Genomic DNA, 14924 nt, shown 5'->3' with positions numbered 1-14924 from the left:
GGGTTCGCGCTCACTCTTAATTAACAACGAGGTCGGATGGGTTTGAGGCTAATCGGGCGAGATGAGGAAAAAAGTCACAGGGGTCTGATGGTCTCCGCACCTCGCGGTGGGGGGGGGGGGGGGGGACTGCACTCTGAGGACACTCCTCTGGGCCCGCTGGGGCCTGAGGAGCGCGGGCGGGCGGGCCCGGCCCCGCGCGCTCACCCGGGCCTCCCTACCGTGGCTCTGCAGGATCTCGTGCTTGAGACCGCCCGTGTAGTCTATGAGCTCCTCCAGGCCGCGCTCGCACAGCTGCCCGTATCCCGAGAACTTGTGCAGCACCTTCTCCAGCTCGCGCTCCACAGTCACGCACTGATCCATCTCGGAGGCGGCGGCGGCGCTCGGTCCTCCAGCACCCGGGTGTCCGCAGCCGTTCGGCCCGGGCACGGCCGAGGCCGCGTCCTCCTCCTTGTCCCCCAGGCGGGCGGCGCAGGCTGCTGTGGTAGCGGGCACGCTAGCCCCGGCACCGGGGAAACCCCGCACAGCCCACGCCCGCCTGCCCCATGGCGCACGGCCTCGGGCGCGTCGCAGTCGCCCCGGCTTGGTGCCCCACCTGGCCCCGCGTCTCCGGTCCCCGCTCGCCGCGTTCGGATACCCGCGGCCGAGACGCAACTGTTTTGTTTTCACGGGAACCGGCCGATGACCTGGTTCTCCAGGGCGGCAACGAAAGCCACCGACCAGAGGTGGGGGGAGCCACCCCAGCGAGAGGAGGAGGCGGCGCGGGCCGTACCAAGAGCACCCACGAGGGGGAGGAGCCCGGCGTGCGCGGGCGGAGGAACACAACCAGCCTCCGCTTGCGGCGCCTCTCTAAAGGTGAAGAATCACAGGGGAGGCATTCAAGGGAGAGGGTGGAGCAAGGACCCAATTGGTCCGAAGAGCTAAATAGGGAACTTTGGAGACAGCCCTAGAGCGCTGAGAGCCCTACAACTAAGCGTTCCGTAAACAAGAGGGTGGAAACCGTACCTAAGCACTCCGCCCAGAAATTGGGGAAAGGAACCAATGGCAGTGAGGAATACATAAGGGACCAACATCCTCCAATCCCTGGCCTAGGCGTAAACCTTCAGCCAATCCGGGTCTAGAGGCCAAACCAATAGTCTCCCTGTTGGAGGGGGGTGACTTCGAGAACTAACCGATAAGGAAGTCGTTTGTCAAAAACCAGGGGATAAAACAAGAGAGAAATCAAAAAGTCTGCGTTCCATAGGACTACTCCCTGGCCGTAAATTATTTCACCTATCACTCGGGAGTACTGTCATTACGAAGTTTTGGAAGACGAACTCGCCGCCGCTGTCGAGAAAGCAAGGCAGGCTGGGCGAGGGGCAGCTTCTAGAATCAAAGGCGGGGTGATTGTGAAAGTGTACGAGAGGTACTTGCTGGCTGCCTGGACCTCAGTGCGGCCCTGACACCGGCAACACCACTAGTTCACATTTCGCATCCCCCAACCCCGCCCCGCGGGCCTCTGCCCTTTGACCCTGGTCCTGGAACCTTTCCTGACCAGTTGTCTCGCCCCGGTACCCTGTAAAGGCAGCCTTGCGGAAAGGAAACTCGTCGGAGAGCTGGACAGCCTAGCCCCTGCTCTTAGGCTCCTTATTCCATTGAATGGGAACGTCTTACCCCCGTTGTGTAACCCATTCCAGAGAGTTGGTGGTTCCTCCAATTTGGCCTATATCCCTTGCTCACGAATCTTCATTCAGCTGTGCTAACCTTTGCATTGCTTAAATAACCCAGCCAGTATTTCCTCAGGGCCTCTACGCACGTAGCCTTTTCCTTGGCCTGGAAAATTTCCACCTTTTTTCCAAAGTTCTCAGCTCACTTGTCCCCTCAGAAGGTCCTCCGCCGACCACACTAATGTAACTTCTACCTTCCGGCAACACCCTCATGGCAGGCAATCTCCTTTTAATTACAACAAAACCTTTTTGAGTTCCAATTTCCTTTTTTATCATAGGAATTACTATGATAGTACCTCATTAGATTCTTAGGGAAATTAAGTGAGATGTTATATGTAAATACCCATAATAAGCACATGATAGTGATGTGATAAATGGTGGTTCCTGTTGTTACTATATTAACTTCCCCGTGGATGGTTTTATCCCCAAATTTATATCCTCAACCTTTTCTTTTCCCTTTACCTACTGTACTGTGAGAAAAAAATTATAATTGCTCCTCTCCAGCCCTGATTTGCATCATAAACTCTTAACTCCTTCTTCCCTCTAACCGGCAAGACATCATCATCCAGAGGACTCATTTCCTCCAATCAACATGCCAAAAGCATTTCATATTTCCCTTCCCAAACCAACTTGCCTCTCCTTGACTCCTCAGTTTTTGTCAGCATTACCTGAACTCTTCCAGGTTCTTCTGCCACTTCCCCATCCTCATCTTTAACTTGCCTCTGAATTCTTGAAAACCTTTTCTCTATCAGATTCCTCAACCCCACTAAACTATTCCCATTGCCACGCATCTACATCTTTCTCAAGATACTTTTGCTAAGTCAACTGCCTTCATTCACCCCAGAATCATTGGTGTTCCGCAGTATCCCTAAAGATAAAAATTGTCTCACTCCCTTTTCATTCACCCTTCCCATATATAAGACATCAAGTTCTGCTGAGTCTAGCTTCCTAATGTATTAAGTGGGGCTTTTTAATTTCTACACCCTCACCTTCATTAGTACCTTTGACAAGTTTCCAGGATTATAATTGCTTCACTTACCTGCCTTTGATCTCTTATCCTTACAGGGCCACGAAATGAATCTTTATTTCCCCCAAAAGATTGTTATAATAATTAAATAAGATAATCCATGTAAGGCACTCAACGTAATTCCTGGCACATGGTGAGAGCTATTCACTGACCAGAAATAATTATACAAATCCCAAGTCATTATACTGTATACATGAACCTAATATAATGTTATACGTCAATTGTACCTCAATTTGAAAAAAAAAAAAAAAAAAAAAGAGGAAATAACCAATGACTCCACATTACCTACAGCTTCAAATCCTAACTTTCAGATGCATGGTCTGTTCAGTGTAGCAAGCCGTCACAGTCCCTCATCCAAACAATGGGTATTTTCACACACCCACATCCAAACAGTCTCATATTTTCAGTGTGAATTGAGCACAACTCATTTATGCTTTTTCTTCCCCTGAAATGCTTTTATTAGCTGTTCAAATCCTCCCCTTTCTTAAAGTAAGGACAACACCTACTTTAACTTTGATACCTCCTACAGTTTGGCCTGCACTCTTCAATATGGTAATTACCAATTATACAAGGAGGGGAGCAAGCAAAAAAACATGGAATTATCTTCTGGAGGGTGGGCCCCTTATAGTAACAGGCTTCACCTGCTAGGTCAGTGTTCTAGGTACCCATCTGTATCAGTGTAGTAGCTGGTGTTGTTGTGAGAGGCTGCATTCAGCTTCAGTGAATTCTTGTTTTTTATGGCTCTTTCAATGCATTTGCCCATTTCATGATAGCTGATTTATGAGCATACCTGCCCACACCGGTGCTGAGTGTTCAGCAGTTTTTGACCCCAAATGGCATGACTTCCATGCCCCGCCCTCCCTATTCACATGACCTCTTGCCAAGAGACTTTTTTGTTTCCCCACATGAAAAAGTTCTCAAAGGGAAACATTTGCCAATGTGGAAGACGTGAAACAAAAAAAGGCAGAAGCACTAAATGGCATCAAAATAGACAAGTTCAAAAACTGTTTCAAACAGTGGAAAAAAAGTCTCAATAGGTGTATTGCATCACATGGAGAGAGAATACTTTGAAGGTGACTGAAGTTTAAACATGTAAGAATAAAAACACAATTTTTTATAAATAAATTCCAGTTTTTTGGATCCCCCTCATACATAGCTATGTAAATTAAATTTAAAATTCAATTTTTCAGTCACACTAACCATGCTTTAAGTACTCAGTAACCACATGTGGCCAGTGGCTACTGTGCTACCCAGCATAGAAGGAACATTTCCATCACTGTAGAAAGTTCAATGAACGGTGCTGATCTAAACCATGACAACACAGTAAAGTAACCGGGCCCTCCTTAAACTGCTTATAGGACTTCACATGAGACATTTATGGAAACTGCTACTAAGGCTAGTTTAAGAAATAAGTGAAACACAACTACTAAAAAATATTAATCTGAATATTTTCTACTTCTTTTATATCTCCTATGTGGTTTGAGGCACATTGCCACTTAAATGACTATTTGATGGCTGGCTGGATAACACTTGCCACCCTTAAAACCTGCTATTAGAAATTGGATAGGCAGTGTTGACAATAATGCCTTTTCTTCTATATCTACTACCTGATTCCTTCAGCCCCACTAATGTTTATAGAAGACACCCTCTCTCACCAGCAAAGCCTTCCCAATGTAGCCTTCACCAGTTCTGAAGGCGAGGGTACTTCTAATTGGTTGACTACCAGTTAATCTATATATATGAGGATAGTGTACAGGCATTGCCCTCTATATGGTGCTCAGCCTGTAGAGGAGTATTTATACCTGTTGGACCTGCTCCTTCAGGTCTTATTGGTCTGAATCTTTTTCTTTCTGGAGTCTGGGGTGTCTTTTTATACTTTTGTTTTCTGCTTACTCATTTGTTGTGCTTTACCAGGTGTAGCAGAAAGGGTACTAGCACTGTAATCCTAAAGTAATTCATTCAACCTTGCCCAGCCTCAGTTTCCTTATCTATAAAATAAGAAGCTTGAAATAGATGACCTTTAAGTCCCCTCCAGTTAAAATTACAGAGATGGCAATGTTTATTAAGCAACATGTGAGGTGATACGCAAACCAAACAGGAATGGACAGATGCACCCTCCCTGCTTCTGAAAGCTTTGAGTCCAAATCATTACTTCCTCATTATGAAAATGCAGTTTTTCCTTTGTTTATCTTTAATAATAATAACTATCATTTATTAAGCCAGACACTTTGTTTTAAATGTGTGATTATCCAAAGGAACCTTTTAAAGTAAAAGTGATCTTCATTTTACAGATGAAGAAACCGAGGCACAGATTCATGACTTTTGACAACCTGGAGGACACTCCAGGTGGTAAATTAAGCAAGTGTTTAAAAAATGGCCTTTTGAGGAGACTTCCAGTTTTATTAACATGAAATAATCCCATTCTTCCCTAAAAACTCTGGACATACTACACAAAAAAAGCATGGGAATACTTTGAAAGGTAGAAAGAAATTGGGCTACAGGAATCTTGGCTCTTGAGGAATGACACATTGGTAAGTTCCTTGGTTTCTTTATTTTCTGTCATATCTCAGGGCACTGCAAAAACCTCAAACCCAGCACCACAAACAGACACAGATAATAAAAGCTCCAAGAAAAGCCTGTTTTCCCTAGCCAAATGATGGGAAAAAGAGTGGCCTTACAATGGAAAACCTTACTGGCAATATCTGTCTTATTCCAGCCAACACAGGAAGACTGAACTCTTTCCCACAGCATGATTTCATCAGAACTGAGAAAGGAGTTATTTTTCTACTCAGTCCCCCTAATCCATGGTTGGGAGAGGCAACACTCCAATTCTCCTGCAGAATGGTTTTGGAAGAGCTGAGTGGGGAACTGACCTTCCATCTTCTGCCTGGCAAAAGCAGGTGGTGCTCCAATTCCCCCAGCAGGTGGGATCAGCATGTTAAGCATGGAGCTGAGTTTATACCCCAACTCAGAGGCAACAAGACAGTGGGAGTTGATGCTTGGCTTTCACCGGGAGGTTGTCAATGGAACAAGGGGACAGCTGAACTTCCACCTCACCCATTTGCAACAAGGCAGTGTGATACAGTGCTCCACTTTTGCCAAGGTGGTTTGGGCAGAGATCAGGGAAAATCTAAACATACACACCCAGCAGCCCATGTGCTAAATCTCAACAGGGGACTGCCTGCTAAAAGAAAAAGAAGATAAAATAAAATCTAGAGCCTTATATTATCCAAAATGTCCAGCGTAGAATTAAAAAATCACATTGTGAATGAGAAAAGACACTGAATGGATGCCATCAGTGAGATGAATCAAATGTTGAGATTATCTGATAATTATGTTAAAGCAATTATAAAAAACCTTCAACAATCATTTACAAATTCTCTTGAAACAAGTTAAAAATAAATGATTCAGCAAGATAAATAGAAGTTATCAAAAAGAAATAAATAGAAATTATAGAACTGAAAATTACCTAAGTATAATAAAATAAAATCTTGATGTATGGGCTCAATAACAGAGTAAAAATAACAGAGATAGAGTCAGTGAACTTGAGGAACAGACCAATAGCACACATGCAACCTGAACAACAGAGATAAAATAGTATGAAATAAAAGAAACAGTCTCAGGGACTATAGGATTTATTTTAAGGTAAAAATCCTATTATCGTAGTAACAGAATGAGAAGAGTATGAGAGGAGGACTGAAAATGTATCCCAAGAAATAATAGCCAAAAACTCCCCTAACTTGGCAAAAAACATTAACCAACAAATTCAAGTTGACAAAATCTCAAATAAAACCCAATGAAATCCACTCCAAGACATGACAATTAAACTTCTGAAAACTAAAGACAAGAAAATGCCTTGAAAGCATTCAGAGAGAAATAATGCATTAAAAGAGAATACAAATAAGAATTACAGCAGATTTCTCCCTGAACCATGAGGGCCGGAAGGAAGTGGCACACATTTTTTAAGTACTAAAAGAAAAGAATTATCAACCCAGTATTCTATATTCAGTGAAAGCAATTTTTTTCTCACTGCCTTTGATTAGGTTTTTATTCAAAATTAGCTGTTCAAAGTAATTTAAGCTTTAAGGAATAAATTTAATTTACACTACAGGTTTCTTTTCTTCTGTGGTGGGTTTTTTTTCCTGTGGGCTTCTTCTCAGCTTCTGGTTTCTTGGCAGCTGCAGCTTTTTCCCCACCAAATGCTTCTTCTGCTTCATATCACCAAGTCTCTTTTCCCAGGCTTCTTACTGGAACCCCTTCTCATCTGATTTGTCTTCTAAAACTGTTGCTGCTTTATCCACCTGGAGCTTGTGGTTCTTAACCTGCCGAAGACGGTGTTCCAGCATATGGTCTTTGCCTATGGGTTTAGCTTCAACACAGTACTCAGGTTTTTCAGTGGATTCTTCTTCAGTATTCTGCAATAAATCTCCTTATGTAGTGTTCAGAGGGCTCTTTGGATCTTTGGGGTTTTCAAGATTCTGTGAATGTCTGTATTGAGCATCTTGTACATGGGAAGGCTGTAGTTACTCTTGAGAGAGGCAGCTTACTCCAAGTGCTGTACAGATCATCTAACTTGTGGAAAACAGTTTCAATCCACATGCAGAAACAGCCCACATGCCCACCAGGAGCAAGTTCAAAAATGTTCAGTTTGCTTACATGAAGCAGAGTAATTTCATTATTAAATCTCAACATTATTTTCTCCTTTCTCTGCTTCCTATTTTCTAGAAAACCTTGTCTACATAAGAAACATCAAAACCTGTAGATAATTCTTGAGTTTATTTGAAAACAAAAACTTAATTTAAACAAACAAAAAAGTTTATTTGAGCCAAACTGACAAAATATGCATGGGAACAAGATCTTAAATGCACCCCTAGAGATGTTTCTGGAGGCTTTAATGATACATTGTCCTCATTATAGATGATACAAGGTCCTCTGCACTGGATACAGTGACAGTTTCTCATTTTGCCCTTGCCAGCTCTCATGCACTGAGAGTCATAGACCTTTTTGATATCATTCCAGGCCTTAAGTCTCTTAAGAAGCAAAACAACCTCTTGGTCTTCTTGTAGACTTTAACTTTACCTTCAACTGCCAAATGAAGTTCAGGTACTTTTTTCATATGATGACCTTTAGACATGACCAGCACTAATAAGGCCAAGCCTGCCAAGGCAGAGCAGATGGCATATCGCTTCCATGTTATGTTCACTCTGCGGTGCCAATGGCACCAGGTTTTGGTGGTGGAAATGTGCAGCCCCCACAACACATATGTCCAAAAGGACTGTGACCAGAACGATGAGTTTTCCCACTTGGAACTCTGGGAATTTAAGCCACAACTCTGCCAGTACCCCAAGACTCAGCACTGGTTTGATGGCCTGCAAATTCACTGACAGCATAAGGCTGTCTATTGTTTTTGCACAGTTGGTGTGAACAAAGTTCACCATATCTGGTTGAATGGGAGCCTTGAACACAGCAGGCAAAGTGACATTTTTGTCAGATGATTCCCTCTGTTTAGAGTACACTGATATTTGTGGCCACATTCTTCTCAAGCTGGTGGCTCCCACAGGAAAAGGGAAAATACTCTTTAATAATGAAATCAAGATATCTGCAGATTAAGGAAATCTAAGAGAATTTGTCATAAGCAGACCTACCAAAAACAATGTTTTTTAAACAGAAAGAAAATAACTGAAGGAAACTTGGAACATCAAGAAGAAAGAAATGACACAATAAGCAAAAATATTAGTATATACAATAGTCTTTTTTCTTTCCTCTTTTTCTAAATTTCTAAATTAACAGTGAAAGCAAAAACTATAAAGATGTTTGGCGTGATTCTAAATATACATAGAGTAAGTATGTTGACATAAGAATGTTCAAACCTGTAGAGAATTCTTATAAAACTTTTTTTGAATCAAATAGAGGAAGCACATGAAGCAAGATCTCAACAGGTTGAGATGAATGCTACCAAGAAAATGAGGGTTGTTGGCTTCTTTTATGCATTTGAAATTAAGGACGGAATGTAAAGATTACACAGAAATGGTAGAAAACAGAGCAGGATCAGATAACAGGAAGGTTGAAATTATGTGCTCTCTTGACAGTGGTCAGGCTTTAGTAAGAGGCCTTTCAATGGTGTGTTAACCTAGATGTGCAGAAACAATGGACAGGGATTGCTTAAAGAAAAGATAAGAAGAAGTTATCCGTCTGGAACATGTCTACCCACCATGACCTGCCCAGTTAGGAATTTATGATCATATCACCCTGTGAGGTTACATTCCATAGAACCTCCTTTTCATTCACAGTATTTAAGACAATTATGTTATAAACAGAGAGGACAAAGATGTAAATGAAGGTAAGGTTTTTATACTTAACTTGAACTAGTAAAATGATGGCACGAGTAAATTGTGATGAGTATATATAGTGTAATACCTAGAGCAACCACTAAAATGACTACACGGGGTAAAATTTAAAATCACTCTAGATAAAGAGGAAATGAGGAGTTATTGTTTAAAGGGTACAGAGTTTTATGTTTGGGATGACGAAAAAGTTCTAGAAATGGATAGTGGAGATGGTTGCACAACATTGTGAATGTATTTAATGCCACTGAATTATACACTTAAAAATGGTTTAAAGTAGTAAGTTTTGTGTTGTATATTATTTTACCAAAAAAATTGAAATAGGTAATAAAAATAATTTTAAAAACTATAGAAGTGGTGATCATTTTGCAATATATAAGTTTACCAAATCAACACGTCGTACGCCTTAAACAAACACAATATTATATTGTTACAATGTTGTCCTGGAACATCTGTGGGGTTCGATTTCCTGCCACCAAGAAGCATGACTACTTATGCACAAATATGGTGAAAAAGAAACGGGATTGTTTGTTTAAAGGTTACACAGATTCAGAATAATGGTGGATTTCTGCCATTAAATCCCACTCCCTTTAAAACACCCAAAAAACACATAATCCTGACCTTCTTTGCCAACCCAGGCCAGTTTCAGAATATGCCAGTGAGAAGTACCGTCTTTCAGAAAAGCAGAAGACTGCAGCTCAGCATTCCAGGCATCTCCCATGAATCCGAGCTTGGTTAGGCAGGTTCCCGCACAGCTCCATCAGCTCTGCCAGCTCTTCTCCAGGCAAGTTTCCTAGAAGGTCTCCACTTTCTTACTCCAGCTCTTACTCCAAATCAGGTGACATCTCCTACTCTGAACCGCATGGCATCTCCCTGGACTCCAGCCATCATGGCAAACAGGGGACTTTCTACACTCTTCCAAACTGCATTGCTGTTCCTTCCTTATACCAAGCCCCATGGCAGAGTCCCCTTCTCTTTCAGCCCACCCTTATTTAAAGTTCTGCCCAGAACTTCCTATGTGATCGCATATCCAGCCCCTCCTCTAATGTGCTACTTTTGCCAGTTCCCCCACATCTTTTAACTTCTTTCAGCAGCCATCTTTAGTCAGGGCAAGAGGTCCCATGACACAGGAGCATCTGCCTCCCCTGGCTATGTCAGGAGTCACTATGTGGTCTTAAAGTCAGGAGTACCTTTTACCCAGGGTTGCAGCACAGCTATTAACTTGCCTTTGTTAAGTAAAGTACCTTAAGTGCCATGTCAATCACTTCCCCCTCCTCAGTCCAGGTTTTTGGGGCCATGGTGGGGAATATACTCTGCTATTTTGGGGGACCCCTGCTCTTCACTCCATTACAATATGTTAATTGTACCTCAATAAAGGCAGTGAAAAACACTAGAGTGTGCAAAAAAAAAATGGATTCTGTGGCAATTAACCTCACAGGGTTTTTTGCTCATAAATTTCTTTCTTTTTTTTTTAACGAGTGTTAAGTAGACTAGAGAGGATAATATAACAAGAGCTAACAAAGAAAAGTGGCATTTTTTTAAAAGAAAGAACCTGTATAATCTATAACCAATGTGTGAGAAACGCTCACAATAAAAACTGGGACACAGGACTTGAGCAGTAAAGCGAGGCCTTTATTCACGAGTCTGCAGAGCCAGGCGCACCCTCACAGCCAGGAGAATGGGCGCCCCAAGTAGACAAAGGAACCTGGTTTTATAGTTTTGGCTTCCCCACCCTGAAATTGCCACCCTAAAGTGAGAGCGATTAGCTCCCCCTCCCCTCTCCTTCTTCCCCGTTTCTCCATGACTGGATACTCCGGAGGTACAATCTAACTCGTTCATTTAAATGCCCCTATTGTGATTTGTAGATATGCTAATGCTGTCAACTTCCTTCTCAGAGATCCTTTAATTACATTTGCCCTTTGTTACTAATGACTTTTTACTGGTTTGAGAGTCACTATGACCTTGTTTCTTACAATTGCCCCCTGCCTCTTTTGGAAAATTGACTACTCAAACCATTTTATTTATCCCTTCAAATCTAAGGAGGATTTCTTGACTTTCTTCCTTATGGTTAGGATTCCCTTTGACCTCCAGGAAGATTATGAAAAGTTGCTGGCATCTGTTTAGTCAGTGCAGTCTCAATTAGTCTCTGAACTAAACCTCTGACGCATGGAATAACACAACAGCCTAAAGCTGTGAGGACGCCTGCTACCACTACGAGGGATACCAGAGCTGATGAGATCATTCCTTTCCAGTTGCCAAACCAGTTTTCTAACCATCCTGTTATGGGATTGTCAATACCTGAGTTTTCCGCCAGCTCATTTGCTAAGGTAGTTAGTCCCTGCAGGGCCTTAGTGATAGATCCATCAGGGGCTGTATTATTAGGGATAAAGGTGCAACACTGCCCCCACCCCCCGAGCATTACACATACACCTCCCTTTTCTGCCAGCATCATATCCAGTGCCATCCTGTTCTCCCAAGCCAGTCGGCTGGTGGCATCTAATTGTTGAGCGATTCCTTCTATAGCATTCCTACTATAATTGATAAACCTCTGCTGGTTATAATAAATATAGTTTATCCAATCAACAGAAGAGCACTGACTCAAACCCTGCTGCTATCTGATTTCTAGCTTCAAACTCATATGGAACTTCTCTGGGGACCCCAATGGTGTCAATATAAATGAGGATCAAAGGATCCACCAGGCGCCACTGACCTCTTTTTCCTAACAGGACAGTCTGGATCGGTTTTGGAAATGCTAGGGTAAATGGGATAGCCAATTGAACCAGGGCACTGGTTCCACTTCACCTGTCAGGTAGGATTTTCCAGAGACTCCTTTGCCCACAATACCACATTGTTACAGAACCCCTGGGCTGCTCCAATTGAAAACAAACCCACGGGCTCTTTAGTTAGGGGTCCGATTGCCCGCCGCCAAAATTATAACTCTCAATACCAGAGTTTGGTGAAAAGAAAAAGAATTGTTTATTTAACAGTTATATAGATTTAGTTATTTGCGGATTTCTGTTATTAAGTCTTATGCTCTTTAAAACACCCACAAACACATATCCTTGCCTCCCCCCCTTCCAAACCAGGCTAGCTTTAGGAAAGTCAGAGAAACCGTTTCCCTACTTTCCAAACACAGTTCAGCTTTACCAGCAGCTGCCAATCATTCAATCTGATTGGGGAGGTCCTTTCTGTGCTGTGGTGCCCTCCAGCTCTCAATGCAGAACGACCTGGATTCTCAGCCTCCTTGCAAACTGCCTTCTTCCTGCAAACCGCGTGGGTCTCCTCTCCTTCTCAAAACTGCATGGCGAGAGCCTCGTAAAGCAGCCTGGAGACCCCTTCTCCAAGCCACATGGAGAAGGCCCCTTCACCAAGCCACATGGAGGGAGCACACGAGAGAGCGAGAGAGCGAGACCCAGAGAGCGAGTGCGTGAGCAAGAGCTAAAATGTCCGCAGCTGCTTATATATCCCTGACTGCGTCCTCTGACGCAGTGGGCGTTGCAAATAGTTCTGACCATTCACAGAACCTTACGCAGGTTCTGTGTGCTTTCTCCATACCATCCCCTGGTTCAAGGCTCCTCCCATCTACCTGAGGCTTTGGATGCATTAAAGCCATTTTGCATAAGAAAGACATTGGCCACCAGCCTCAGGCATGTGGAGGCATTCTGAAAGCTGCTTCCTTCTCCCCATCCCCCAGCAGCAAACTCCGGGGATTTTTGGACTCCCCTGTTTCTGTAACAACCAGACATCTGCTCTGGGGATTTGGAGGGGAATATAGTTGCCGGCCCCACTGTGAAGGTGGCTCGCATTTCTGGTATGAGTGCATGTTAGGAGTTCTCCTAACAGGGGTACCTGAATTCCCTTCCCACCTAGAGAGGCAGGAAGAGTAATTCATGGGCCACACTGAGTATGAAGGGAGGGACTGAGTCCCATTACTCCTTATAGAGGGAAAGAGGAGAGACAAGCTTCTGCAAGTCTCATTTCCCCATGCATTCTCATCCTGGTAGAGAGCGAGCATACAGGCCATTCCCGAGGGGTCAGAGTCCCAGCCTAGTGGAAATGGTACGACCTGTGCCTGGGGTCTCCCTGTGGTACAAGCATAACAGTTGCTTTTATTCAGAGATTTAACGGTAAATTTGACCCATTCTACCCAAGCATTTGCGTCTCCGTACCCAGTCTCTATCTCTAAGGTTTGTCTGAGATTTAACACTTCAAACACTCTTACCTTGGCTGGATTATTCTGAGGTCTTTTCTGAGGTGTTTCTGAGGTCTAGCTGAGAGAAGTTAGATTTTCTAGGGAAGGAGTAGTTGTCACTAAGTGAAGACCTAGCCACCTTACTGGATTTATGCCAGATACATTAGCTTCTAGGCCATGAACTCTGGCAGCCACATGGGGTTCCTGACTTAAGGTCTGTGGCTGGTTCAGTGTCAGAAGAAGAGGGTTGCACTGGAGATGTTGGCAGTTTGGGGAAGGAGCTCCTTTGCTGAAAGTTATTTTAGGCAAAAGAGAGACCGGTTTTAAAGTGAAGCCCACTGACCAACCCATACTTCGCCAACCCAACCACTTAGTTCAGCCAAACTGTTGAGTCTCAGGGGGCGGCAATGCAGATGGGCTTCTTAAATGCAGCTTCTATGTACAGACAATCACTCAGGTAATGAGATCATAGGCTTATACCCTATGAAAACAGAAAGAACACACACATGTTAATTCACACAACACAATTCACAAACCAATCTCTAAATTTGCAAGACTGTCTTATTGGGAAGACATCCAGTTGCAAGGCATTTGACATTCTTCTTGCCTGTAAATTAAGCATTATTGATGTCACAGACTTGGTTTAACTTTCGAATGAAAACAAACTTTCAATTAACATAAACTTTATAGACACAGCTGCACTAGTTTATAGTCTACCACTGAGCATTGTGATTTTCCTCAAATCACGATTCTTCTCAAGACTACCCTCCTTGTTATTAAAGGGACTGCATTAAGTCCAGTTTTAATTTAGCCTGTTCATTTGCATAAATACAACAAGAGCAGCAATTGATCGCATAAATCTTTTAAGTCTGCTTTGCTGGAACTCACACAAAGAACCTTAAGGTTGACCTTCAGTCTGCCCTCTGGGTGCACAAGCTAAGCCACACACCTGCCATCTGGCCTTGCCTGTAAAACCCATGCTTTTTACAAGTTCTTCAAGCTTTCCATTGTGCCTTAAGTTTCCTCCTAGCCATTTATCAGGGAAGCAACCTTTGTTTCTTCCCTAGAAAGATTGCCATGGACCGCACAACCAACCAAGGTGTTAGGCCTTTCCCTCATGGGCTTTCATTAGCCTAGGCATGCCTCTTTCAGGCATGACATTCCAGTCAAAGCCTCGGCTGACATTACCACCATTAGCAACTGGTCTTATTAGTTTTATGCAAAGGAACCTTATGTCACTTCTTACTTCTTTACAATGCCAAATACTGGAGGGTTCCGGTAGGGAGAAAAATATAAAGGTGTGAAGGAAAATCCTTATCCTTCAAAACCACATTTCCATGCATTATACCTTCTATTACTAAAACCATACAATTTCTTCTCAAAACCTTTATAAATTTCTAACATACCTTTTCATTTACATGCCTTACACTTCTTTTGGTTCCCTTTCTTTCATGTGAAGTTTTAAAATTTCCCTGGGAAACCTCAATTTTTCCTTTCAGAGCATAAACAGAACACAAGCAGCTGAGGTTTCCTTTTCCCAGGTTTAAAGCTTCCATAATTTTCCTTTTTATTATTACAACTTTTCTTTGACCTTCTGCAGCATTCACAAACTTTCTAAATACCCTTTGTTGCTTTAGATTTAACCATGACATGCTTCC

The 14924-nt window shown here is 43.0% G+C and overlaps 1 protein-coding gene and 1 pseudogene across 1 annotated transcript in view; both read right to left on the bottom strand.

Moving 5' to 3' along the window:
• Positions 1-827, bottom strand: part of RMND5A (required for meiotic nuclear division 5 homolog A) — an 84181-nt gene extending 83354 nt beyond the window's left edge. Inside the window, exon 1 of the mRNA XM_090281694.1 lies at positions 219-827. Within this exon, the coding sequence (XP_090137820.1) occupies positions 219-360 (142 nt within the window). The 5' untranslated portion in view covers positions 361-827. The remainder of the gene's footprint in view (positions 1-218) is intronic.
• Positions 828-6974: 6147 nt separating this feature from the next.
• LOC150006397 (large ribosomal subunit protein uL4 pseudogene) lies at positions 6975-8264 on the bottom strand (annotated as a pseudogene).
• Positions 8265-14924: the final 6660 nt, after the last annotated feature.

Source organism: Furipterus horrens, unplaced genomic scaffold (assembly GCF_987537825.1).
Source record: "Furipterus horrens unplaced genomic scaffold, mFurHor1.1.pri manual_scaffold_6, whole genome shotgun sequence".
Classification (NCBI taxonomy): domain Eukaryota; kingdom Metazoa; phylum Chordata; class Mammalia; order Chiroptera; family Furipteridae; genus Furipterus; species Furipterus horrens.
The sequence above is the reverse complement of the archived record's forward strand: the minus strand, read 5'-3'. Positions and strand labels throughout refer to the sequence as shown.